Source organism: Bos indicus x Bos taurus, chromosome 14, assembly GCF_003369695.1.
Source record: "Bos indicus x Bos taurus breed Angus x Brahman F1 hybrid chromosome 14, Bos_hybrid_MaternalHap_v2.0, whole genome shotgun sequence".
NCBI classification, from domain to species: Eukaryota; Metazoa; Chordata; class Mammalia; order Artiodactyla; family Bovidae; genus Bos; species Bos indicus x Bos taurus.
The window spans coordinates 81455213-81481546 of record NC_040089.1 but is presented as its reverse complement, the minus strand read 5'-3'; the positions used below and the strand labels follow the sequence as shown (position 1 = coordinate 81481546).

At 46.0% G+C, this 26334-nt stretch overlaps 2 protein-coding genes across 14 annotated transcripts in view; one reads left to right on the top strand and one right to left on the bottom strand.

Moving 5' to 3' along the window:
- The window catches only part of DEPTOR (DEP domain containing MTOR interacting protein), a 199406-nt gene extending 197051 nt beyond the window's left edge, over positions 1 to 2355 (bottom strand). For 6 of the 13 annotated variants that reach the window (XR_003514531.1, XR_003514532.1, XM_027561692.1 and 3 more), the window contains exon 1: positions 2140 to 2349. Coding sequence is in view for 10 of the 13 variants with exons in the window: in XM_027561692.1 (XP_027417493.1) it covers positions 2140 to 2315 (176 nt within the window). In the remaining 3 variants the exon portion in view is untranslated. Of the gene's footprint in view, positions 1 to 2139 lie in introns of all 13 variants that reach the window. The other 7 variants (XR_003514533.1, XM_027561699.1, XM_027561698.1 and 4 more) reach the window with 5 other exon arrangements.
- A 10054-nt stretch (positions 2356 to 12409) lies between these two features.
- Positions 12410 to 25148, top strand: DSCC1 (DNA replication and sister chromatid cohesion 1). Its single transcript, XM_027561686.1, has 9 exons — positions 12410 to 12702; positions 15070 to 15238; positions 17670 to 17804; positions 19077 to 19167; positions 21276 to 21414; positions 21914 to 21966; positions 22176 to 22330; positions 23470 to 23618; positions 24661 to 25148. Exons 1-9 carry the CDS (start codon positions 12533 to 12535, stop codon positions 24767 to 24769), a joined length of 1170 nt encoding a protein of 389 aa, XP_027417487.1. The 5' UTR covers positions 12410 to 12532; the 3' UTR covers positions 24770 to 25148.
- Positions 25149 to 26334: the final 1186 nt, after the last annotated feature.

Below are 26334 nucleotides of genomic sequence, written 5' to 3'. Positions count from 1 at the left end.
CCAGACAAGTGAGTTCACTTGTCCAAAGTCACAGAACCATCACACTAAGGCTGGCAGGGTGCTGACTGAGTGACAGGTACTGCTCCAAGCACCAACTCATCTATTTAACCCTCATCTCAACACCATGAGGTAGGTTCCATGATTAGCCCTCATTCCTAGTTAAGTAACTTGTCCAAGGTCTCCTTCACCAGTAAAAGTAGCAAACCCAATTCACCGGGCTTTCAAGTTTTCCTCAAAATAACTTAATGTTGACTTTTGGCAACAAAGTAGCTGCGCAGAAGTTCAAACCCAGGTCTACCTAACGGAGCGAGAGAGAGCCCTCTGTCTTCCTACACTAAACCTGCCACAGCGCAGAGGGGTGCAGGGGGAAAGGGGGAAGTGTTCCAGGGACCCCCTAAGGATGGCGCAATCACGCATGTCTGAAGGAGAAGGTGCTTTCTGGAGAGAGGCACCAAGCAATATTTCACTTTTTTTTTTTTTTATTACTTTTTTTCATTATTGAGATGATAGTTTGAGTACCCTTTGGAAAACAATCTTTCATAATGTGATATATTTTTTAAATGTCTTTTTTTATTGTGGTAAAAATCACATAATCTAGAACATACCATTTTAACCATATTTCTTAAAAGGAAGTGAAACGTATCCAATTGAGCTGATAAATTAAAATGTTAGTGTTTCAAATTGAATCAGAAAAGCTTTACTTTTTTTTTTTTTTCAATTAGAAAATCTCTTGATGGAAAAGAAGCTTTTATTCTCTTGAATTTTGGCTATACATTAAAAACCATCAAGGAATAGAAATGTGCAATTTGCCTTTCGTAACGTTAAACTCAATTAATTTTGACCTCCAATATTTGCTTCCTCAATCCAAGCGCAGCAAGCAGAGTGGTTACCAAACCTTTAGGGATCTTTGCAAGGGCGTCTCTCTCTCCTCCGTGTTCTGAAACCAGCGTTTTAGACACCAAAAAGACCCTGGAGACTCAGGCCAATAAGAAGGCAGAGGCGCGCACGCCGTCTGATGGGACTAGCGGCCCATGCAAGTGGCTCTGACGCTGAAGCCAAGGAGTTCTGTTTTTCCTGGCAAACCGATCTATGACCACAAGCCCAGCAGCTGCGGAACCGGTCAGACCGTCAGTACAACCCTCAGAGACGAATCCAAGGACCGCGATGGGATGGGAGTGATGGGGTCTGAGCCCCGGGCCCCGCCTGCGCCGGGCGCGGGGACGCAGTCGGGGCGCCGCCGCCCGGGCCGGTGCGCTCCGCCCGAGGCATGCGCGGGGACCGGGCGGGACCCGAGCCTCCACGGCCCTTGCGGACCCGGGCGCTGACCCACGCGCGCGTGCGGACGCCGGCACAGGCGCGGGGTTTGCAGCCTTCGGTTTGGCCCCATAAGGACCTTTCGGGGGGCGCCGAGGTCAGCTCCGCTTCACGGATGATGACACTGGGGCTCAGGGCAGCGACGCGAAACGTGCACCTTAAGTGACGGCGTCGCGGGCTGGCGGCTTCCACCCGGAGGAGCGCGGCCCCGGGGGGGCCGGCTGCGGGCTGCCACGCGCCCCTCGCGCCCGGGCCGGCAAGACCCCAGCGCCCGGGAAGGGGCGCGCGCGCCCACCGCCCGAGCCTGCCGCCGCTCCGGCTCCCGCCGCCCGAGCCCCCCGCCGCCCCGCGCGCTCCCGGCGCGTCCGAGAGGCGGAGGGCTGCAGGAACCGGGCTGCGGTGAGATCGGCTGCGGGCTGCCCACGCGCCCCTCGCTCCGGCCCGGGGGCCCGGCTGGCAAGACCCGTAGGCGGAAGCCCCCGCGCGCTTATTGCCCGCGGTCCCCGCTCCCGTCGCCCCGCGCGCCCACTGCCCGAGCCCCCCGCACCCACCGCTCTCGCCGCCCGAACTCCTCGCTGCCCCGCGCGTCCGAGACCCCTGGGCGTCTCAGCGGCGCAGGGCTGCAAGAACAGGGCTGCGGTGAGGCGCTGCGGGCTGCCCACGCGCCCCTCGCCCCGGCTGGCAAGATCCCGGAGCCCCCGCGCGCCCATTGCCCCAGCCCCGCGAGCCCGCGCCCGCACGGCCGCAGCGAAGCCGGGGCCAATGGAGCCGCGGGCGCGCGGGCTGGCGGCGCCCCACGAGCCGCGGCACGGCCCCCCGCCTCACCGCAGCTGCTCGCCGGTGACCAGGACCTCCGCCATGCGCTCGAGCTCGCGCTGCCGCGCCCCGCCGTCGCCGCCGCCAACCCCCTCCATGGCCCTCGCCGCGCCTTCAGTCTCCGTGGTCCGCTGTGGGCTCGGCTCGGAGCCCCAGCCTGCCCGCACTGACACCGCCCCCGCCATCTTTGCTGGGGGCGGTGCGGAGCTCACACGCCATTGGCTACCGCGGGGAGGCGGTGGGCGGTGCCCAGAGAGCCCGCCCACATGGGGGCGTGGCCGAGCCCCGCGTGGCCGGGGGCGGGGCCAAGAGGGAAACATCAACACGGGGCGGGGCGGGGCGGTTCTGAGCGCCTGCTGAGGCTGCAGGTCCGGCCCGGAGGCCTCTCCTTGACGCGCACAGCTGGTCTGCGAGGTCCTGGGCACGGGCGGGGAGGCTACTACACACGGGTGCAGGCATTTTTATTATATCGTCCACGTCCCCGACTGCCTGGGTAGAAATAATCATTTCCCTAAGCAGTGAACTGGGAAGGATGTACATACACGTCATTGCAGGGTTTCAAGAGATTAACCAAGCTTCTCGCCCAACCTTCTCACCAAAGACAGTTTACCTACCTTTGCTGTTGCTGTTCAGTCGCTCAGGCGTGTCCGACTCTTCGCGGCCCCATTGACCGCAGCACTCCAGGCCTCCCTGTCCATCACCAACTCCCAGAGTTTACTCAAACTCATGTCCATCGAGTCGGTGATGCCATCCAACCATCTCATCCTCTGTCGCCCCCTTCTCCTGCCTTCAGTCTCCAGCATCAGGGTCTTTTCCAGTGAGTCAGTTCTTCGCATCAGCTGGCCAAACAATTGGAGTTTCAGCTTCAGCATCAGTCCTTCCAATGAATATTCAGGACTGATTTGCTTTAGGATTGACTGGTTGGCTCTCCTTGCAGTCCAAGGGACTCTCAAGAGTCTTCTCCAGCACCATGGGGTCATCAATGAAGAATGCTGGGTTGGAATCAGATGGACTTGAGATCCAGTGGCATACCTATAATTTCCTAACTAAATGTGCTTAATTCCCAGTTTCTTCCTTTACAAAATAAAAATAATTGTGGCTACCACGTTGTTGACATCTGCTGCATTAAAGACGCTTCCGATAGTCGTTACTTCTTTTAATCGCAACAAATGGTAAAATGAGTATTGCCCTCTTTTTACTCAGGAAACAGGCCCAGAGAGATGAGGCAACTTGAGCCTCATTGTCCAAAAACTATGAGGATCATTTAACATAAGCATGGTGCCCAGGGTTAATTAGATCAACAGCTTGCTTTTGCTCCTGTTTTTGTTCTAAAATTGCTACAAAGAATATCAAGAGCTTGCATGGATTTCACCTTCAAACATGCAGTTTCTATCTTGATCCTGTCATTTACTAACTTTGCAACCTTGTGCTAGTTACTTAACTTCTCCAAGACTCCATTTTCCATCAATAAAGCAGGAGTAATTCCTACTTTATAGGGATGTTGTGTGACTTAAGTGAAACAACATTATGTAAAGTTTCCAGGTATATGCCATGTGTTCAATAGCTGTTCTCTTTAACATCATTGTTTTTTGAAATACTTTTATTTATTCCTTATATTTGGGTGAGCTGGATCTTCCTTGCTGCTTGGGCTTTTCTCTAGTTGAGGCCAGTGGGGACTACTCTATTGCAGGGCCTGGGCTTCCCTTTGCGGTGGCTTCTCTTACTGTGGGGCCCGCGCTTTAGGGCCCGCGGGCTTCAGCACAGGCTTAGTTGCTCTGCAGCATGGGGAATCTTCGGAGCAGAGATCAAAGCTGTGTCTCCTGCATTGGCAGGTGGATTCTTAGCCACTGGACCACCAAGGAAGGCCCTCATTATTGCTTTTAATATGAAAGAGAAGATAAAGAAGGAGAAAAAGGTGAAGAAATTCTTGCCAGATACTTTCCATTGTGTTTTTGTTTCCAGACAAATCCATTTTTCTCAAGTTATTTCTAATTAATATTTGATTATTAATAGGTCTTCAATATGAAGAAAAGAGAAAGGCAGAACAGGTCCCACTAAATCTCTTTGATTAATAGTTTTAAGCTTTTTGAAAGTGTAAAATGAAAAAAAATATTTACCTATTCCTAATTATTCATTGTTCAAACAATATTTTGTTTTATCCAAAAGCTCTAACTACATATTGTAAATCATATCACTATTATGATTGTCTTCTGGCTTTTCTCCCTTTAAATCTAGTCATGCTTTCATTTGAATTCAGACAGCTTTCTTCATCTCAAAAGTGAAAATGAAAAAAAATTATGTAAAATATTTTCCTGTTTAATAGTTTGTGATTAAAACTTCATGATAAAAACTTTATCATAAAAGTTTATGATTAAAAAAACTATTTAAAAAACACCTTAACATAAGGGGGCGGGGATCGAGTCAGTAGTATAGCTGATACCACTCCTCCAGTGAGAGGCAGTGTGGAATCTGCTGTTCATGCTCGAGGAGAAGGTTCTGTGTGTGTTTGTGTGTGTAGATGTGAACAGGATGCCAGTGGGCTATTATTGTTTTCATCTTTCTTTTCATGTAGGAAACACACCATGTTCCCCTTGGCTAGAAAACAGACCCTTTCTCCTAAGAGGAAGGTTAGTTAGCTCACCAAAGGACCTGTGTTCAGGGCACGACTGGCCCGGAACAGCATGTGACGTGCTGGTGCCCTGAATGAGAAGAGGGCGCGGACACCGCGATCCACCCCTGACCTCCGAAGGACCGAAGATTCCAGCAGATCGTGGTTTGATTCCTGTTCATTATCTTTTCTAAAATTTGTCTTCCTTTGCAAAACCAGGATAATACCACCGATCCCACGGGATTGCTGGAAGGGTGAAATAAAATGGAATGAGCCCACCTGTCACAGGCAGAATCTGTTAAACCTGAACCTTTTCCTCCTCCTCTCCCTATTCACTTGCACCATGCCTTCTTGCTGTTTCCAAGCTCTGGGACCAGTGCTCCTCAGGCTTTTGGTAGATTTGGATCAGATGTGTGCTTGCACGGGCATATGAGTGTGTGTGTTTTTAATCCATTGAAGACTGGCACTTTGGCAAAAGACAATAAAAATGAATTTTTAAAAACATACAAAGCAGAAGCCCCAATTTTTTACTGTTTGGTGAATGGACAGAAAACTGTCAAATTGCTATAAACATTTCTAAACGATTTCTCTCAATATCTGTGAGTCTCAGTGTCTCTCCATATAGGTAAGGGTTATCAGCTGGCACACCATGCTTTGAATAGTTCTGGAAAAGGGGTGAACAGCAGTGTGAGAAGATGAATAAAGTCTGTGAAAAAATACTGTCGACTATAAACTTAATAACATGTTAGCTACCATTACTGTTTGGAGAAGGAAATGGCAACCCACCCCAGTATTCTTGCCTGGAGAATTCCAAGGACAGAGGAGCCTGGCAGGCTACAGTCCATGGGGTTGCAAAAGAGTCGGACAGGATGGAGCGACTAACACACACACACACACACACACATACACACACACCATTACTGCTATTGCCTCTTCGTATACAACTGTATTATTGCCTCTTGATCTTAAAGATGAACTGAAATCCCACCTTCTTGGTGCCATGTTCCTGCACTCCCCCAGGTGGCTTGTTGTTTCTGTCTACACATTCTCATGGTATACGAAGATGTACATTACTATTAACCATTAATACAAGTCTAGAGCCTCCAGCTGCCACAATTTTTATTCTCTTTCTGGGAATGGAAGTAGATTGATGGCTTAACAATATCCTGTCCAGATCTTTCTGTTGATCCTTTAAAGAAGGGAACTTGTTTTTAAAAATTAAATGTAAAAATAGAAGAAAAATAAATTTTGATGTGTTCATCATTCACACTAGTTTCAATATTTTTGCCACTTTTTTCTACTGATAGAAATAAAACATTACCAATAAATTTGAGGTCCTCCTGTCTCAGCCCAGCTCATCCCCGAGTTCTTGACCTTGTGTCAGAAAGACTCAACCTTGGGATATGCTGCCACCGCGTGGTTTTCCTTTGAAACTACACTAAAGGACACCAGACCACTGACCTAATCAAATCCCTCAGGATTACACACTGGAAGTGACAACTAGATTCAAGGGAGACTACACCTGATAGACAGAGTGCCTGATGAACTAGGCACGGAGGTTCGTGACACTGTACAGGAGGCAGGGACCAAGACCATCCCCAATAAAAAGAAACGCAAAAAGGCAAAACGGTTGTCTGAGGAGGCCTTACAAACAGCTGAGAAAAGGCAAAGGAGAAAAGGAAAGATATACCCATCTGAATTCAGAGTTCCAAAGAATAGCAGGGAGAGACAAGAAAGCCTTCCTCAGTGATCAGTGCAAAGAAATAGAGGAAAACAACAGAATGGGAAAGACTAGAGATCTCTTCAAGAAAATCAGAGATACCAAGGGAACATTTCATGCAAAGATGAGCTCGATAAAGGACAGAAATGGTATAGACCTAACAGAATCAGAAGATATTAAGAAAAGGTGGCAAGAATACACAGAAGAACTGTACAAAAAAGATCTTCATGACACAGATAATCATGATGGTGTAATCACTCACCTAGAGCCAGACATCCTGGAGTGTGAAGTCAAGTGGGCCTTAGGAAGCATCACTATGAACAAAGCTAATGGAGGTGATGGAATTCCAGCTGAGCTATTTCAAATCCTAAAAGATGATGCTGTGAAAGTGCTGCACCCAATATGCCAGCAAATTTGGAAAACTCAGCAGTGGCCCCAGGACAAGAAAAGGTCAGTTTTCATTCCAATCCCAAAGAAAGGCAATGCCAAAGATGCTCAAACTACTGCACAATTGCACTCATCTTACATGCTAGTAAACTGATGCTCAAAATTCTCCAAGCCAGCCTTCAACAGTACATGAACCATGAACTTCCAAATGTTCAAGCTGGATTCAGAGGAACCAGAGATCAAATTGCCAACATCCACCAGATTATCAAAAAAGAGAGAGAGTTCCAGAAAAACATCTACTTTTGCTTTATTGACTATGCCAAAACCTTTGACTGTGTGGATTACAACAAACTGGAAAATTCTTAAAGAGATGGGAATACCAGACCACCTGACCTACCTCCTGAGAAACCTATATGCAGCTCAAGAAGCAACATTTAGAATTGGACATGGAACAACAGACTGGTTCCAAATAGGAAAAGGAGTACTTCAAGGCTGTATATTGTCACCCTGCTTGTTTAACTTATATGCAGATTGCATCATGAGAAACACTAGGCTGGATGAAGCTCTAGCTGGAATCAAGATTGCCAGGAGAAATATCAATAATAACCTCAGATATGCAGATGACGCCACCCTTATGGCAGAAAGTGAAGAAGAACTAAAGAGCCTCTTGATGAAAGTGAAAGAGGAGAATAAAAAGTTGGCTTAAAACTCAACATTCAGAGAACTAAGATCATGGCATCGGGTCCCATCACTTCATGGCAAATAGATGGGGAAACAATGGAAACAGTAGATGACTATTTTTCTGGGCTCCAAAATCATTGCAGATGGTGATTGCAGGCATGAAATTAAAAGACTCTTACTCCTTGGAAGAAAAGCTATGACCAACCTAGACAGCATATTAAAAAGCAGAGACATTACTTTGCCAACAAACGTCCATCGTTTGTTGGCAAAAAGCTATGGTTTTTCCAGTAGTCATGTATGGATGTGAGAGTTGGACTATAAAGAAAGCTGAGCATTGAAAAATTGATGCTTCTGAACTGTGGTGTTGGAGAAGACTCTTGAGAGTCCCTTGGGCTGCAAGGAGATCCAACCAGTCCATTCTGAAGGAGATCAGTCCTGCATATTCATTGGAAGTGAAGAAGAAAAGTTAAAATTTTACCTCCTTCTGCCTCTATAACTCACCTTCCCCTTGCAAAGTCTGGATCACGTAGGTCATGTAGTCTCAGAAAGTGGGGACTTGCAATACTAGAAACTGGAGTTTCTCTCACTCACCCTTGTCCTGCTCTTTGCAATCACCCAGCCCCTGCAAACCTGCTTAATCGTGCCTGTCCAGGCCAGGCATTCCCCTCCCCACCTTGACCACTGTTCCCAGGCACACAAAACCTCTCAGTTTAAACCAGCCTATTAACAGCTAGTGTTGCCCACTACAGTCTGTCTATAAAAACTCTGTAATCCCTTTGTTCAGGGCTCAGAGCTTAGAGTGTTAACTCCTCTGGGCCCACCGGTGTAATAAACCTGAGTTCTCCAACTCTCCGAGTGTGGTGCTTGGTTTCTTGAGCACTGGTTTCTGCAACAGAAGGACTGGTACTGAAGCTGAAACTACAATAGTTTGGCCAGCTGATGCGAAGAACTGACTCATCGGAAAAAACCCTGATGTTGGGAAAGATTGAAGTCAGGAGGAGAAGGGAACGACAGAGGATGAGATGGTTGGACGGCATCACCGACTCAGTGGACATGAGTTTGAGTAAGCCCTGGAGGTTGGTGATGGACAGGGAGGCCTGGTGTACTGCAGTCCATGGGGTCGCAGAGAGTCAGACAAGACTGACTGACTGAACTGAACTGTAGTGAAATGATACTGGGTCTCTGCAGGAAAAGGGCCACTCAAGAAAGCCTTTGGGAAACTTGGGTGGAGGTGGGGGGTGGCGGTGGTTTGTCTCCTTATTGGGCATGTTCTTGGCTTTTGGTGAGCATGGACTAGGGAAGCTAAGTATTCCCATTTTCTTGAGACAACACCTCACCATTAGGGAAATTCTACTTTTAATTCTTTAAGGAAACTCCATATTGTTTTCCATAGGGGCTGCACCAATTTACATTCCCACCAGCAACACAGGAGGTTTCCTTTTCAAGGGTGCGTATTTTAATCCCTATGACAATTACTTTAGAAATGCAAGGAGAAAGGGCTAAAATATCCGCGGATAAATTATAACTAAATTCGTTTTTAAAGATTTCAAGAAATCCACAGGACAGAAAAGGAAGGAAAGAGTTAAAAGAGGTGGAACATGGTGATCACAGCTGGCCCATAAACTACGTCTCCATAAAATTAAAATGACTGAAATCACATTGAGTATGTTCTCCATGTATAAGCCATACCATACAACATTAAAAATGAATAAATACCTGGAAAATCACATATACAAATACAGTGGGGAATACAATGCACTCCTAAATAATTCTTGGATCAAAGAAGTAATCACAAAGAAAATCAGAAAATATTTTGAACTGTGTGATAATGAAAGTTAACTTTTCAAAATGTGTACAATACTGAAGCTAAAGCAGAGCTTTGAGAACAATTTATAGTTTTAAGTGTGTATATTAGTAAAGGAGTCCTAAAATCAATGATAAGAAAATAGAAAAAGAAGAGTAAAGCAAACCCCAAGTAATTAGAAGTTAATACTAAATAAATATTTCTTGTCCTTTTTCCAGTGGGCATAAGGAAACTTTGGGGGGTACTAAGAATGTTCTGTGCATTTTTATTGTGGTGGTGGTTTCACCGGTGTGTAAATTTGTCAAATCGTTAATTTATACACTTTAAATGGATGCAATTTATTTTACTTAAATTATATATCAATAAAGTGAATTTCCCTGGAGAAGGCAATGGCAAACCACCCCAGTATCCTTGCCTGGAAAATCCCATGGGCCGAGGAGCCTGGTGGGCTGCAGTCCATGGGGTCGCAAAGAGTCGGCTCGACTGAGCGACTAACAGAAAGTTGATCTAAAAACAAAAAAGGCCTGAGGCAGGGTGCGTCCTCTAAATTTAGGAAACAGCAGGGCACCTGGGTGAGGGGGGTGGTGTGGAGATTGCATAGGGTCTTATGAGCCTTGAGAAGGACTTTAGGCTGTGGACATAAGTTAAGATCGCGAAGACAAAAGCATTACTTACCACCCTGTTCTGTATGGGTTAAATCATAACCCACTGTGGTTGACGATGGCCAGGGCAACCTGAAAGGAATTCAGGATAAAAAACTCAAGGAGGCAATCTACGCTTTGGATGAGCAGGCCCTTAGATAGTCAGATGCATATCTCAGAAGAATTTCAGTGACCCTAGACTTTTGCGTCTTCGCAGACATAGAAAAGCACTAAGATCATTAACCTGATACTCCTTTGTGTTCTCTGTGATCAGGAGAAGGCTTCTAACAAGACGTATGCAAAACTGTAGACTTCCTTAATGGCTCAGAATCTGCCTGCCAGTGCAGACGTGGGTTCGATTCCTGGGCTGGGAAGACTCCCTGGAGAAGAGAATGGCTTACCCACTCAACTATTCTTTCCTGGAGAATTCCATGGACAGAGGAGCTCGGCAGCTATGGTCCACAAGGTCACAAAGAGTCAGACACGACTGAGCAACTAACGCTAACATTAACTATGCCTGAATGCACGTATTTCCTAGCCAAAAACCAGATACAAACTGGCTTCTCCCCTACCTCCTTTATGTTGAGTGATTAACTCCCAGGCCCTAGTCTTCATAAAGACCCTGATGAAACTAAAATTCACAACTCCACACTGTGTATTTTTAAAATACCAGAATTTATTATTTTTTTTTATTATTTACTTTAATTTTATTTAGATAGCATCACCGACTCAATGGACATGAATTTGAGCAAACTCCTGGAGACAGTGAAGGACAGGGGAGCCTGGCATGCTGTAGCCTACGGGGTCCCAAAGAGTCGGATATGAATTAGCACTGAACAACAATGAAAAGACATTCTGAAAGAGATCAGAAGCCATTATTGATCAGATTATTGCAAGGACGAAGTTGGTGAAGTAAAGTGAAAGTTGCTCAGTCGTGTCCGACTCTGCGATGCCATGGGCTATACAGTCCATGAAATTCTCCAGGCCAGAATACTGGCGTGCGTAGCCTTTCCCTCCTCCAGGATAGTAGAAGATAATGTATATGAGATACACAGCTGAGTGCTTGACTCAGTAAATATTTAATAAATATTTATTCTCTTTTCTAAAGCAAAGGAGAAGAAAATGGCAAATCAGACTGCACTGTGTGACGTGAAACAGTACCTCTATCTAGTGGGGAAATTTTTAACTGCCTACCTAAAAAGTTTAATTAATAAAAGATGTGAGGTTAAACACCTAAGCTACTGTAGCTCCCACAGAATGAAATAAATCTTCTATGAATAATAACTTCCTTATCTGAGTGATTTTTAAGTAAATACAAGCTAAAGTGCTTTGCGAGACATTGCTTTACTCTGTTTCTCGTACCACGTGCAACTCTTTCCTCCAGGGAGGCATATCTGGAAAGGCTTCAGCCTCCAATATGTGGCCAGGTTTCATCTTCAGTCGGGAGAAGGAAACGGCAACCCACTCCAGTGTTCTTGCCTGGAGAATCCCAGGGACGGAGGAGCCTGGTGGGCTGCCGTCTATGGGGTCGCACAGAGTTGGACACGACTTAGCAGCAGCAGCGGCATCTTCAGTCGAATTTTCAGGTGCACATCCCACTCTCGCTGGGTGATCTTGTTATCAAACCGAACTGCTCGCCTGACGTGTAGAAAAGCCAATCCAGTGGCACCAGGCCGTGGTGAAGGAAGGCGAAATGGAGCAGGACCCTGTGGAGCTCCTGGGCAGGGAGGCCTTTCCAACAGGTGCTGACTGGGGATGGGAGCGGATGGAGACGAGAGAACAGCCAAGAAGCAACAGCGCAGCCCTGGGGCAGAGTCCCGGTTCCGCCGCAAGGGATCACCGAATCTCTGGGCTCTTTTACAGAACCGAAACGCCCAAGCAATGGAAGATGTTCGCGTTCTTCACCCCGGAGAAGGCCGCGTCTGCTGTCCTCAAGAGGCGCATCGGGAGCCCACCTGAGGCCAGAGCTGAGCAGTGTGGGCTGAGGGGCCTGGGGCCCGTCCACGGGTCACTCAGAGTCCCGCCCGGCTGAGCGGCAGCGCGCACGCGGGGAAGGTTAGGTCGGCGAGAGTCGCTCAGGCGCGTCCGACTCTGCGATCCCTTGGACTATACAGTCCACGGAATTCTCCAGGCCAGAATACTGGAGTGAGCAGCCTTTCCCTTCTCCAGGGGATCTTCCCCATCCAGGGATCGAACCCAGATCTCTAGCAATGCACGCGGATTCTTTACCAGCTGAACCACCAGGGAAGCCCTTCACGTATTGAAAGATTCATGCAACGATGCGGGCAAAACGCGTATGTCAAGGCCCGCCCGCCGCAGAGCCGACGGCCAGGAGAGCGGGGTCCCCGCGGGAAACGGGGCGCGGGGCGCAGCGGAGGGGCGGGGCCGGACCGCCCAGTCTCCCCCCGCCCCCGGGGTCTCGGGCGCGCCTGTGCCGCCGCCCCGCCCGTCCCTGGCCCGCCCCGCCCGCCCGCCGAGGCCGCGCTTCTCCCGGCGCGCTTTTCCCGCGCCGTTTCCCGCGTCGGGGGCTCGTCTCTGTCGCCCCCCGGCCCCCGGCGGCCATGGAGAGGACCCGCGCCGAGGTGGACGCGACACTGCAGACCGCCAAGCTGGACGCGGCCGAGCTGCTGCCCGCCGCGCACTGCCTGCGCTTCGGGCCCGCGGCCGCCGGCGACGTGTGCCTGCTGGAGCTGGAGCCCGCGCTGTGCGGGCGGCTGCAGGCCGGGCGCAGGTGGGGGGCCACGGGGGAGGGTGCAGAGAGGACCCGGGGGCGGAGGGCGCAGGTCGGGGGACGCCAGGGGGTGCAGAGAGGAGCCGGGGACAGGGGGCGCGCAGAGAGGAGCCCGCGCTGCGCCGGCGACTGCGGGCGGGGAGTCCGGAGAGGAGCCCGCGCGCCCCCTCGCCCCCTCGCCCCCTCGCCCCCTCGCCCGGGACCAGCGGGGCGGCCAGCCCACCCAGCTGGCGGCCCCGCCGCGCTGACCTCGCAGCCCCGCGGGCGGGCGCGAGGCCGGAAGCGGCTCCGCGGAAGTCGGGGGGTGTTCCCGAACCGCGCGCCCGGCCGAGCGCGGAGCGCCCGCGTGTCACCGTGACGCCCGGTGGGAGTGTCAAGATTTACGGAGTTCCTCTCTTCGCCTTCTTAGGTTTATTTTACCCAAGGTGTAGCCAGGACTTTGGGGGAAGTTTAAAACTTTTTTTTTTTTTTTTAACAGATTAGGTTATTGTGGAAGGCCCTCAAAAAAACAAAAACAAAAAAACTCGCTTGGGGTCAAGTACTGAGAATCTGAAGCTGTTTTCTAATGCTAGGCCCGCCACACATTTGCTGCAGGACCATGTGAAAAACATACGGAAGTCCATTCTCTGTCTCAACTTTGTGCAGTCCCGGAAGACGAGGAGTTAGGCGTTCTTGTTTAACTCTCCTCTGCACTGTTGCTCTCTGACACCTGTAGTTATTGTATAGCTGTGGCTCAGGTGGTAAAGAGTCGGCCTGCAATGCAGGAGACCCGGGTCGGGAAGATCTCCTGGAGGAGGGCATGGCAACCCATTCCAGCACTCTTGCCTGGAGAATCCCATGGACAGAGAAGCCTGGTGGGCTCCAGACCATGGAGCCTAGAAGGGTCGGACACAGCTAGAGTGGCTTTCACCTTTGTTATCTTGTAGGCTTTTAAAAATTGGGCGACTTCCCTGGTGGTCCAGTGGCTAAGACTGTGCTTCCAAGGCAGGGGGCCGGGGTTCAATCCCTGATCAGGGAGCTAGATCCTGCATGCTGAGGCTAAGAACTGGTGCAGCTAAATAAATACACTTGTTTTTAAATTATGCTGCCTTTAGACTTTCACTTCTCTTATTTTACTCATCGAACATTATTATAGTCATAGGCTAGTTTTCAGATGCTAGCAGTGAAGGATCTCTCAGGGAACTGAGGGAGAAGCATCACTGTGGGTTTTCATTTCATCTCAGCTGAGTTGGCAGGACTTTGAGAAAAGACTTCAGGTGTGAGCACCTGCTTTTTCCAGTTATAGTTAATCTAGCTGGCAAAAACCAGAATGAAAAGGTGTGTTAATTTTTTTTTTTTTTTTGTGAAGGAAGGGGTTGTTGTTTTAAAATATTTGAAAGCAGAGATGGTACAATGTGGATGTATATGTTAAGAGAAGGTACTTAGGACTATTGGATGTTGTTAGCACCAGAAAGCTTAAAAAAAAACACAAACCTATATTTTCACTTAAATGTAGGATTAGTTTTTCTAAAAAAAATTTCAGTCTTTCAGTTCGGGTTTTTTATTACTTATTTTAAAGAAGTGAATTGGGTACCAGAGGATTAAACATAGGCAAGGAGGACTGCTAGAATCAACTCCGTTTTTGTCATCTCCATTATCTTCATCATTTATTTTTCTTCTTCCCCCTTCTCGCTTTTGACCTTCCCCTCTTCTTCTTTCTTTTTTCTACCTGTGACCCTTTGTCAGAGACATCGTTTAGTTTGTAAACATAGCCATTGCACATTTTCCTTTCAGCACTGAGGCCTTCTTTTCTCAAGGTCCCAGTTTCTTTCGCGTGGGTGATGATTAGGCCAGGATGTGTTCATTTGATGGTGAGGGGTTGCTCAGGCCAAAACAGGAAGGACCACTTGGGTGGGTACCATGGCCAGCAGCATAGTCCTCGTCAGGGAGCTAATTAGTAATGCAGAATCCTATGTCCCATCCCAGACGAATTGCATCCTGACCTGCTTTTTAACAGGGTTCCCTAACACGCACACTCATAAGTTTGAAAAGTATTGCTTTAGCGATTTTAGAAAGTTGTGACATCTTGACTGCAGGCTACGGATCCTCTTCCCAGCGGTTTACACAAAGATGCCATGTGGTAACATTCGGCCTCTGGTTTTTTTTTGGCCCGTGTGGAGTTATTTTTCCTTAGTGAGTCAGTTGGCGCAGTCCTTCCCCTGTGGAGCCCATCGTTGTGGGGAGGTGGGGTGCCTGTGAGAGGAGGGGCCAGACATAGCCTCAAGACTTCATTGTAAATTCTAGAAACCTAGAGGGTTTTGGAACTGTGTGTAATGAGGCTGGGCATTGGTGTCTCAGTAAACCAAGTATTTTCTTGTTTTCCTGCAGTCTAGTGATTCGTGGTGATAAGGATGAGCAGGCGGTTCTGTGCAGTGAAGACAAAACATACGATCTGAAAGTAGCAGACACTTCCAATATGTTGCTTTTTATTCCTGGCTGTAAAATTCCGGAGCAGCTGAAGATGGAAGAAACACACGGTAACATTATTCACACTGAGGTACTGTCTTCTGTTTCCCGACTTAGGTGAAAAAGACAGCATGCCTTCAATTGGAAACTCAGGGTGTGGCCCTTCCCTGGTGGCCCAGTGGTTAAGACTGTGCTCCAGCGCAGGTGGCGTGGGTTCGGTTCCTGGTTGGAGAACTAAGATCTCCCATGCTTGAGGCAAAAAAAAAAAACCCAAAAAACTGGAGGTGTGAAATGTATAATCACAGAGAATCTGAAATTTTCTCTGATGAGACTGGAAATTTCTCAGCATTATTTTCATTTGTTTGGAGTCATGTAAAGTTGTCTCTTATTTTCCCCGTGTGATGTTTAAGTCCTAGATAAGCTGACCATTTTCTGTAATAAAGAAAATTTACTATGAGGCGACTCATTCTAAAAGTTTTGCCTACTTTCAGGGAGTTCTGCTGTGGATAGCTTTTGAAAGGTGATTCCCTCAAACTATAACTAGTGCATTAGGTGACGTAGGGAAATGAAAAAATATGTTTTTGAGGGAAGTGTGTTCCTCACCTTTGAAGTTGGTTTAGTTCATTACTATCCGTGGCCATGTATAACAAATTCTTAATTACTTTGGAGACTACTGACGGCAGATACCAAACATGTTTCTATCCTGGCTCGATAGTTACACACATACAGTCAAAGCACCTTAATTCTATTAGATTAACTTCAAACCAACTACTTCCTAAAAACAGAATTGAAATAGAAATAAGGGAAAATACTGGGACACCTGAGTGGTTCATATGTTGCTAGAACAGAGGAACTGCCAGTAAAGATGATACTTTGACTTTTGTAGAGTTACGTCTTTGATTGTGATGAGCTAGAGATTTTGACTTTCATCCTTTTGGAAAAGATGTTATTTTTTTCATCATGACCTGTCTTGTGGTTGTTTTGGAGAGGATATAAACATCTGTGAGTACCTTTGAGCTCTTCTTACCGGAGTTCTGTGTTCTGGGACCAAGTAAAACTTAACAGAGATCTGCTAGCCAGAGTTTCAGAATCTTTGGGTTGCACTTCAGATGCTTAAAAAGGCTCGGTCAGGAACGCACCTGAGCAGAGCAGGCTGGCATTGATAAATGGCAGTGGGTGCCCAGGCTCGGGGGTGATAGGGAATGGGGGTCTGTGACAGATTGGGGTGCACAGGCCTCAGGCAGGTAGGTAGGCACTTCTTGGCCTTGTGGGAAAGCAGCCCATCATTGCCAGACCTTCTGATTTCTTTTGTCCAAGTGAAGCTTAAAATCTAGTTTTTAGGGGGCAAAATCTCCTTATGTTTCAATGTTGACAACGAATTAAAAGTCCATACTGAGCTTCGTTTTCCCCCTTAACACAAAAGCACACACCAGCGTCTGTGTGTTGGGTCCAGCCCCTTTGTGAGCTGTGCCTGAGCTCAGCAGTCATTCTGTTTTGGTCCTTAAGCTTTGCTGAGACTCCGCGGCACCTCCAGTAGGCTCTGGACCTTGCCTCGTCCATCACGGCTTCTTCTGGTTTGAGAGTGGATGCGCCTCTGACCGTCCGTCTTAGGGCTGCAGTGTATCCCAGAGAGGATCCATTTCCGCCTTTTTCCAGTTCTTTCATGTGAAACAGTTACTGAGTGCCTACTAAGTGCTGGTGTTGATTGGGCAAATCCTGGAGACTGAAGAGAAGGATAACAGCGGTTTACCCGTCATTTAGCCACTATCACCTGATTTGAGTGACAGGCCTCTACTTCTCAAGTCCAGTAAGGAATTAGTTGCTCTTCTACCTAGTGGAAGCTCTTGCATTGAATAGAAGTCTTTCTTTTTTCACATCTGCTTAGTTTTAGCATCATGAGCAACACAGAGCAAGAGTGCTGCCTCTTCACTGTAACATCTATGCATAATTTGAAGACTAGGATAATGCTCTTCTTTACTTTCTGTTTTTCCGCCTAAATGTCTTCTTTCTCTGTGGTTTCTACGTGGTTTGCAGAATTGTCACCTTGCTAGTCATTCTCTTCTGGGCACACTCTTTAAGTTTCCAGAATGCACTTGAGATGTGGAAGGCAGGAGGAGGGGGCGACAAGAACAGATGGTTGGATGGCATCACCAACTCAATGGACATGAATCTGAGCAAACTTCGGGAGATAATGAAGGACAGGGAAGCCTGGTGCGCTGCAGTCCGTGAGGTTGCAGAGAGTCGGATGTGACTTAGCCACTGAACAACAATGACAACAGAAGCTTAATTATCCATTCTCATTATGTTGGCAGTGTCTTCTTGACTGAGATTTAAACAGATGTAACCTGCAGATGGGTAGCCATCTCAAGCAGATGGCTGGATGAGCACTTTCTCAGCAGAAAGCAGAATGCCTTGGCTCCCTTTCTTGCTTCTAATGGAGGACGGATGTGTTGGATGAAATTTTATGTAAACTTTTCTTTTAGAATGGCCCCTAAAAGATTATGATGTATTTTAATCCCTAGATCTTTGGTTTTTCTAACAATTACTGGGAATTAAGAAGATGCAGACCTAAACTAAAGAAGTTAAAGAAACTTTTGATGGAAAATACCTATGAAGGACCTGACAGTGAAAAAGAAAAGGATTCCAGTCACTCAAAAGTAAGACTATTATTTTCATTTTTTAATTGGAATTTTAAAAATAGAGCTATAATGACATTCTTCAATGGTAACATTCTTTTTAAAGTTCATATTATGAAAATTTCAAACATACCCCAAAGCAGAAAGACTCATGTTCACTCTGTTGGCCATTTATCAATATTTTGTCAATCTCATTTCTTCTGTCCCCCTACCGCCTCCCATCATATTTGTATTAGAAGTTCAACTAATTGACCTTTTTGCTTTGTCACGGCTTTATTGAGATCTGATTCATATACCAAGCAATGTGCTTATTTTAAAGGATGTAATTCAGCAGTTTTCAGTGCATTCACAGAGTTGTGCGATCATCAACTTGATGAAGTTTAGAATATTTTTATCACCCCTCCAAGGAAACTCTGTACCCCTTAGCTGTTCCCTCTCAATCCCGCCTTTCTCTCCTCTCTCCCACCTCAGCCCGAGGCTGCCTCTGGGCATTTTGTGTGAATAGAATCAGATAAGTGGCTTTTTCTGGCAGGCGTCTTTGGCCTAGCGTGCAGTTTTCAGGGCCCATCGGTTCCTTTTCGTTGCTGAATGATGCCCTGTCTTATGTGTGCCATATTTTATGCGTCCATTCATCAGCTGATGAACATTTGTGTAGTTGCTACTTTTTGATTGTTGTCAATTACGTGCTTATTGTGAATAACAGTGCTGTGAACACTCATGTTCAAGTGTCTAGTGAACCTGTGCTTTAATTTTTCTTGGAGATACACACACACACGAGTGAAATTGATGGGTCCTGTGGTCACTCTATATGGGCTTTATATAGAATGTTTATACAGAAACCCCTTTGCCAATTTTCAATTGGGTTACTTTATTATTGTTGGAGAGTTTTTTATGTAATCTAAACACAAGCTCTTTGACAGAGAGAATTTGCAAATATTTTCTTCTATTTTATGAGTTATCGTTTCACTTTCTTGACTTTTTTAAAAAAAACTGTGGCAAGTGAAAGTACAGAAGTTTTCGTTTTGATGAAGTGCACATGATGTGTTTGCATTTTAGTGCTTGTGTTTTCAGCATCGTATCTAAAACGATTGCCACATTCAACATCACAAAGATTCGCTCTGTTTTCTTCTAAGATGTTCTCTGACTTTGTCTAGTCATCGTTACACATAAACTAAAGAAATTCAGCTATAAATATTGCCTTATCTGTCCCTATGTTTTATCCCCTCAAAATTCAGTAAGTCTGAAAAAAATTCTTTGTCCTAAAACGCGTTTTTTTGTTTGTTTTTGTTTCAGTATACCACTGAAGATTTGCTTGATCAAATTCAGGCAAGTGAGGAAGAAATAATGACCCAGTTACAAGTTCTCAATGCCTGTGAGATTGGAGGTAGCATTACTTACTGTTATCAATAGTGGTGGGATTGGGCATCGTTTGAGAGAGAGAGGTTTTTGTACATCTCCCTCTGTTTATTGCCGCTGCATGCTGTTTTTTGAGTCCTCTTCTGGTGTTAGAGATGACGATATTTGTGTTTTGGGGAGTGGGGTAGAGACTCCATGTGATCACCTCTAACAAGGATGTCAGTCTCTGACCAGTGACTTGATTCACTCCTTACAGGCCTTTTCCTTTGGAGTACATGGTAATAGAGGAACCACGTTTGATCAGGAAAGGTCTCAGATATCAGGAATCTTTTCCCTTCATTGTCTTTAATAGGTGAGGAAGCCAAGGCCTGGGAAGGGGGACAGACTGGTCCAGGGCCCCATGTCGAGACAGTGACAGGGTGAGGCATCAAACCAGGGACTTGAACTCCTGGCTCAGAATTAACTCACTGAATTTCCAAACTGCTTGGAAGATCTATTTATTCTTGTGATCACTCAGCATGCTTTTGAGTAAGTGTGAAGTAGTTTATATAATAAACCTGTGTAAAAGCAGTAGCAGCAGTAGCCCAGCAGAACCGTCTTCAGTGTTTTTTGACTTTCTTCTGGTCCGGAGTGGGGGAGTGGGAGCTTCCCCCCAACCCCTACCCTCCCCACACGCCACCTCTGGGCCTACATTAACACTTGAGTAGATGTTTGTGTGCATTGCTCAGCCCTCTCAAACTTGCCCAGAGAAGCAGCTTAATTCTGCACCCACGTGTTAGGAAGGAGGAAATTGGCATGGTGTGGTGGATGCACTTTTCAATTTACTCACAGTCTTCCAAGCAAGATGAGCTTCTGTGGTCAATTCTGCTGAGCAAAGCAGCTGCACATGACTTTAGAACTAACTGGAAGCACTTGGTTCTTTGTTGTGGTTCCTTGAGTTTTTAATTGTGGAGGCCTGCTTCTAATTACTATGGTATAGGGATACCATGAGTATTAAGGTTAAGAATAGAAAAATGGATTTAATGCAGCCCTCTGCATTTTTTGTGTATTGCATGTTTTGTTTATTTTGGTGTGTGTGTGGTGGGGTGGGATGCATAGGTGTTTTCCCTACTATTCTTTTTCAGTTTTGCATCACACATTCCATGTTTTAACATTGCTTTTATTCAGAATAAGAATAGGAACATTCTCCCATGGAAATGATGGCTGTGCACTTGACTTGTTTCTCCAGGGATGGTGGCAGTGCCTTTGGCTATAAGATGGCGTTTCATCATCTTTCACAGGGATTGGGAAATATATCTAGACACCCAGCCTTTGTTTCGCTGCTGGTCCGCATCGTACCTGAGTCTGTTATCTCGTGAATGAACTAGACTTCTTTTTTAAAAGCATATTTATTCTTCCATTTGGCTGCCTGGCGTCTTAGTTGCTTGCGGCGTGTGGGTCTTCACTGCATCCTCGGGATCCTTCACTGTGGTGCACTGATTTTCCAGCTGTGCTGCTCGGGCCTCAGCAGTCGGCGCCCACGGGCTCTCTCGCTGTGGCGTGCAGGCTTAGTTGCTTCTCGGCGTGCGGGATCTTAGTTCCCCGACTGGTGATCCAGCCCACATCCCCTGATTGCACAGCATATTCCTGACAACTGGACCACCAGGATAGTCCTTGAGTAGACTTCTTTGTGAGCACGGGAATGGCTCTCCAAGGTGGCTGGCGGGAGGGCATTAACCACGACAGTGCCCTGCTGCAGAGGTCACCGTGTGGAGTATCCAGTCCGCGACCTCAGCTCCTTTGTGTGACCCTCTAAGAAAATGACCGGACCAGCTACCGGTTTCTCCATTTCCATTTAGAGCAACAAGATTATTATGAGATAATTGAGGATTAAAGCACTTGGAAAAAAAAGTCAAAATGTTGGTCATGTGCAAAGTACTCTTTAAAAACCACCTGACCCCCCCGACACAGTTTGCAACGATTGGGAGAAAAGCTGGAACAGAAGCATTGTTTATAAAGAAAGCTAAGACATGTCTCTTTTTTGCAGTGGGCAAGAGTATATTGCTACTATATGAGTCTTATCAGTCAATTCATTTGTTTACATTAAATTCGTTTAAAATGAATGTTCTTCAGTAAATGTAACTTTGGAATTTATAGGTTATTGGAGGATTCTCGAATTTGATTATGAGATGAAACTTCTGAATCATATAACTCAGCTTGTGGATTCTGAATCTTGGTCTTTTAGCAAAGTTCCTTTGAATACATGCCTCCAGGAACTTGGACCATTGGAGCCAGAGTAAGTATTTATTCCGCGTCCTTCCAGATTTTAAGGGAAAGAAAATTATTATCCAGGGTAGGACTAAACTCAGGGCATAGACTGTTTATATTTTAATATCATATAGAAATCTGAAAAATATACAACTAAAAAGGACTTGGGAATTTTGGTCACTGGGAAGAATAAATGTCACTTTTTTTTCCTGCCATTAAAAATATAAAGAAATAATTATATATGTTATTTTATAATAAATGTATGCTCACATGATGTGTATAAAAATATTTAACATGGGGCCTGACATATTGTAGCTTTCCAGTATATTTTAGTTTTTATTTTTTAAAGTTTCTTGGCTATACCACATAGCCTATGGGATCTTAGTTCCCTGACCAGGAATCAAACCTGTGACCAGGGAAGTCCCAGTATTTCAAATTTATATCTTAATTTATAGTTAGCAATAGTGTTTGAAAGTTAATGCATAAAATTGTGAAAACTTTTCAAATAAGTGTTTAAAATTTTTCAGGGAAATGATTGAACACTGTCTTAAATGTTACGGAAAGAAATACACAGAGGAAGGTAAGATTGGGAGAATGTTTTAACAAGTGTTTAACTCTTGGTGTGTTAAACTTGGCATGCCTTTTGAGGTGTCTTCTTGTTAAAACCGAGATCTCCATGAGGGGATGGGAGATGAGTTGTGAGTGTCCTTCTGTGAGTTTGCACTGAGGGAAGGGGGACGGTGTATAATTCAGAAGATAGTGTGCCACCATCTGCTGCCCTTTCCTTAGGCGCAGTTTATTTTGAACTGAGTGCAGATAAGATATGCAGAGCGACAGCACAGATGCTACTTCAGAACGCAGTGAAGTTCAACCTCGCTGAGTTTCAGGAAGTATGGCAACAGAGTGTTCCCGAAGGAATGACAACTAGGCTTGATCAGCTTAAGGTAAGGTGGCGACGTGATTACCTCCATAACTCAGCAGGTTATGAGGCGGAATGAAGCCTGTATTGGAACTGAATTTGGAACTGAACTGGAACTGAATTTATTTTCCTACCTTAGGGGTGCACTCTACATTCAATCCATCACAAAAACCCTTTAAAAAAACAAAACAAAAGCCCACAAAGCCCACTTAATTGAAGTATACTTCACATTTCACAGTCTGCCTGTTTGTAAAGGATTTGTAGCAAATGTAATGAGTTTCCAGCCACCGCAGTCTAGGTTCAGCACATGTGTCACCTCAGTACGATCGCTTGGGCCCATTTACAGTCGGGTTGACGCCTAGGTTTCCCTTGGGCTTCCCTGGTGGCTCAGCTGGTAAAGAACCCGCCTGCAATGCGGGAGACCTGGGTTCCATCCCTGGGTCGGGAAGATCCCCTGGAGAAGGGAAAGGCTACACACTCCAGGATTCCGGCCTGGAGAATCCCATGGCGTCGCAGAGTCGGACACGACTGAGACTTTCACCTCCTAGGTTTCCTGAGATAGTGGGACTTAGAGCAGGTTTGGGCAGCAGACACAATGAGTTCATATATAAGTTCAGCTAAAGAGGTCTGGTGCTTAGACAAGGGATTTGAGGTGAAGTCCAAATAGTACAGTCATTAGCAAGTAGTGGTGGATGGAATCACAGGTTTAGAGGAGGTTACCCAGGACAGTGACAGTGAAACAGTTAGAGGGGTGGTCTGGGGCCCAGGGAATTACATCAGGTCAGGAGAAAAGGCATGAAATCGTGATGCAGGCTTAAAGAGGAAGAGGTGATTGATACTAATGAAGTAAAGGGGGCTAGTGAGACGAGTCCAATAAAGGGCCCATGGGCTTGGTAACGACAGCTCACAGTGAGCTTTAGAACGAGAGCCTTTTCACTAAACTGGTGGCGGTAAGAGCCAGATTCTAGAAGGGAAGGGAAGTGACTGCTCAGAGGTGCTCTCTTTATGAAAAGCCTATTGTAAGCTTCTCAGCTTCATGATGCTGAGGTTTTACATACCTCGGGCTGAGCTCAACATAAGGTAAAAGAATGAGTCACTTTTTTTTTTTTTTTTTTTTAAACATTAAACTATTACTTGAGCTCTCCTTTTTCTCATTTCTTACAGGGTTTGGCCTTGGTAGACAGACAGTCAAGACCAGAAATCATATTTCTGTTGAAAGCAGAAGACTTACCTGAGGGGGATCAGGAACGTTTCAATAGTCTGTTCTCTCTGAGAGAGAAGTGGACAGAAGAAGATATTGCTCCATATATTCAGTAAGTGATTGATTACAGATGGATTTTGAGGATTGCTCTTTTGTAGCAGGTAGCAGAGGGTTTCCGTTTTGTGTTGTTTTGAGTCTTCCCTGATGGCTCTGCTTCCTTCCCAGCGCTCTCAAGTCCTGGCTGGCTCTCCTCTTACCATTCTCCATAAGTACTGATCTGGATGGTGGGGGATGTGTCATCTCTCTGCCTTTCTCCTGTGTCTAGAATCACTTCTCTGCTCTTCTTGCAAACTGCAACTCTTAGAGGAACGGTCTGCTGTGTACCCTCCTGTGACTGTAAGGCAACCACCCCCTCTGATGGCCACCTTCTTTTCTTCCCGCTGCCTTAACATTTGGGGAGAAGTCAGAATTCCTAAGAACAAGTTCACCCTAAAGTCACTACTTGCAAGACTGACCCAAAATGCACTGCTGCTGCTAAGTCGCTTCAGTCGTGTCTGACTCTGTGCAGCCCCATGGACAGCAGCCCGCCAGGCTCCCCCGTCCCTGGGATTCTCCAGGCAAGAACACTGGAGTGGGTTGCCAGTTCCTTCTCCAATGCATGCATGCATGCTAAGTCGCTTCAGTCGTGTCCGACTCTGTGCGACCCCATGGACAGCAGCCCACCAGGCTCCTCTGTCCACAGTATTCTCCAGGCAAGAACACTGCAGTGGGTTGCCATTTCCTTCTCCCAAAATCCACTAACAAACCCCATCACTTCCTCCTTGTGTCCCATGCCTCTTGGGGCCTCTCTCTTCTCTTTACCCAGCCTCAGTTTTCTCATATCTCACGTGGGGTTAAATAATACATGACTCATACTCTCACCATGAAGGTTGGAGATAATACATCCATGTAATGTATCTAGTTCAGTTATGGCTTAGTAGCCTGTCTTTACTCATCTCTCTCCCCAGAATGCATACCCCTCTGTTTGTTGGAAAGGTGGACTTAGGGGAGAGATATAAAGAACGAGTGCTGTGAATATCGTGTTATGTTCCCTAGACTATTTTTGATGTTCATTTTTTTAATTTTGTTCATTAATTTTTTTATCGTTCCCACAGAGATTTGTGTGGAGAGAAGCAAACCATTGGTGCACTGCTCACAAAATATGCTCGATCTTCAATGCAAAATGGTGTTAAAGTTTATAACTCAAGAAGACCCATTTCTTAAAAAGAACAACAGTTTTTTCTTTGGGACTAAAGTTGCTGGATATAAGAAAATGTTTTTTTATGTATTTGTATTTCAGACTTTGAAAAACCCAGTGCTTTGGGGCCTTTTCTCCTCATCTTCAGTATTTTAAAACTACTGCTCTTTTTTCTTAAAGGTGATAGGATATTTTATGTCTTTCAGGATATGTTGTTTCATGTACACAGTGTAAACAAGGACAAAAGTGTTATTTTCTATATTTAGTATATTTTGGTAGTCTATATGAGTTCATGTATACAGTAACAGGTTTGGTTTTTTTATATTGCAAATTGCATTTATTTAATTAGGATTTGGCACTCTAGTCATTAATAAATTTGAAAGTTTTCAGAGAACTAAATAGTAATAGTGTCGTAGAAGAGAATTATTTATTTACTTAAATATCATTTCCCAAGTGAGTTCCCCTCTACTTTTGACCTTCCACCAAAATAGCAAATCACGTGATGCTATCAACTATTTAAAGTAGTTGTTTGTATTGATGAAATGGGCTTGATAATGGCTCCTGTTCACCTGGCTCCTGTAGATATGATTTCAGAAAGACAACAGTGAGTGGTCCTGAAGAGAGATCTTAGTTCCCTGCCCAGGAATCAAATCTGGGTGGCCTGGATAAAAAACCGAGAATCCTAGCTGCTAGTCCACCACCAGGGGCTAGAAAGTGAAACTGAAAGTGTTAGTCGTTTAGTCGAATCCAACTCTTCGAACCCATGGACTGTAGCCCCTCCAGGCTCCTCAGTCCATGGGATTCTCCGGATGAGAACACTGGAGTCGGTTGCCACTCCCTTCTCCAGGAGATCTTCCCAACCCAGGGATTGAACCCAGGTCTCTGGCATTGCAAGTAGATTCTCTACTGTCTGAGCCATGAGGGAAGCACCAGGAGCTAGACCAAGAAGTAAAGTTCCCCTGGCTCTTGCCTCCTTTGAAAACAAAAATGTTTTGAGGAGGCAAAAACTGTAAAAACAGGTACAAAGTTTATTTTCAGAGATACAGCATAACAAGTGGGGGAGCATGGAGAGAAACAGTTTAAGACAGAATAAGGCAGAAATACACACTAGGAAAGAAAGGGTGTGGCCGTCCTCCCTAATGAGTAGGAGCACAGTAAAGATGACTTAAATCACTTCTATAGGACAGTTCTTACTGGTCTTTGTTTTCCTTTGGCCCATCTTCTTCTTTCCCCACATCTGATCTGTTCCAGGATACTCCCTAAGGTCCATGCGCAACTTTTTGCTAAAGATGGATTCCACCACAGAGACTACTGGGGTATTGGTGCCCTGCCTCCCTTTTTTACCTCCAAGGAGCCTTTTTGCACCTGTGTGGTCAGGAAGTTTCCTTGACCTCAGGAATGGTCATCTTATCTCTATTCCAGCAGAGCTCAGCTTCTGCAACTAGCTTTGTCCTTGGAGTGTGGGGAAAACAAAGCTTCAGTTTTTCTCCACTTGACAGATACCAGCTGCCCAGCCCAGGGGCCCCTCTATCTCCTACCTCAGATATGCACTTTGGGATGAAATTTGCTTCCCATTCTTTCTTTAACCCAG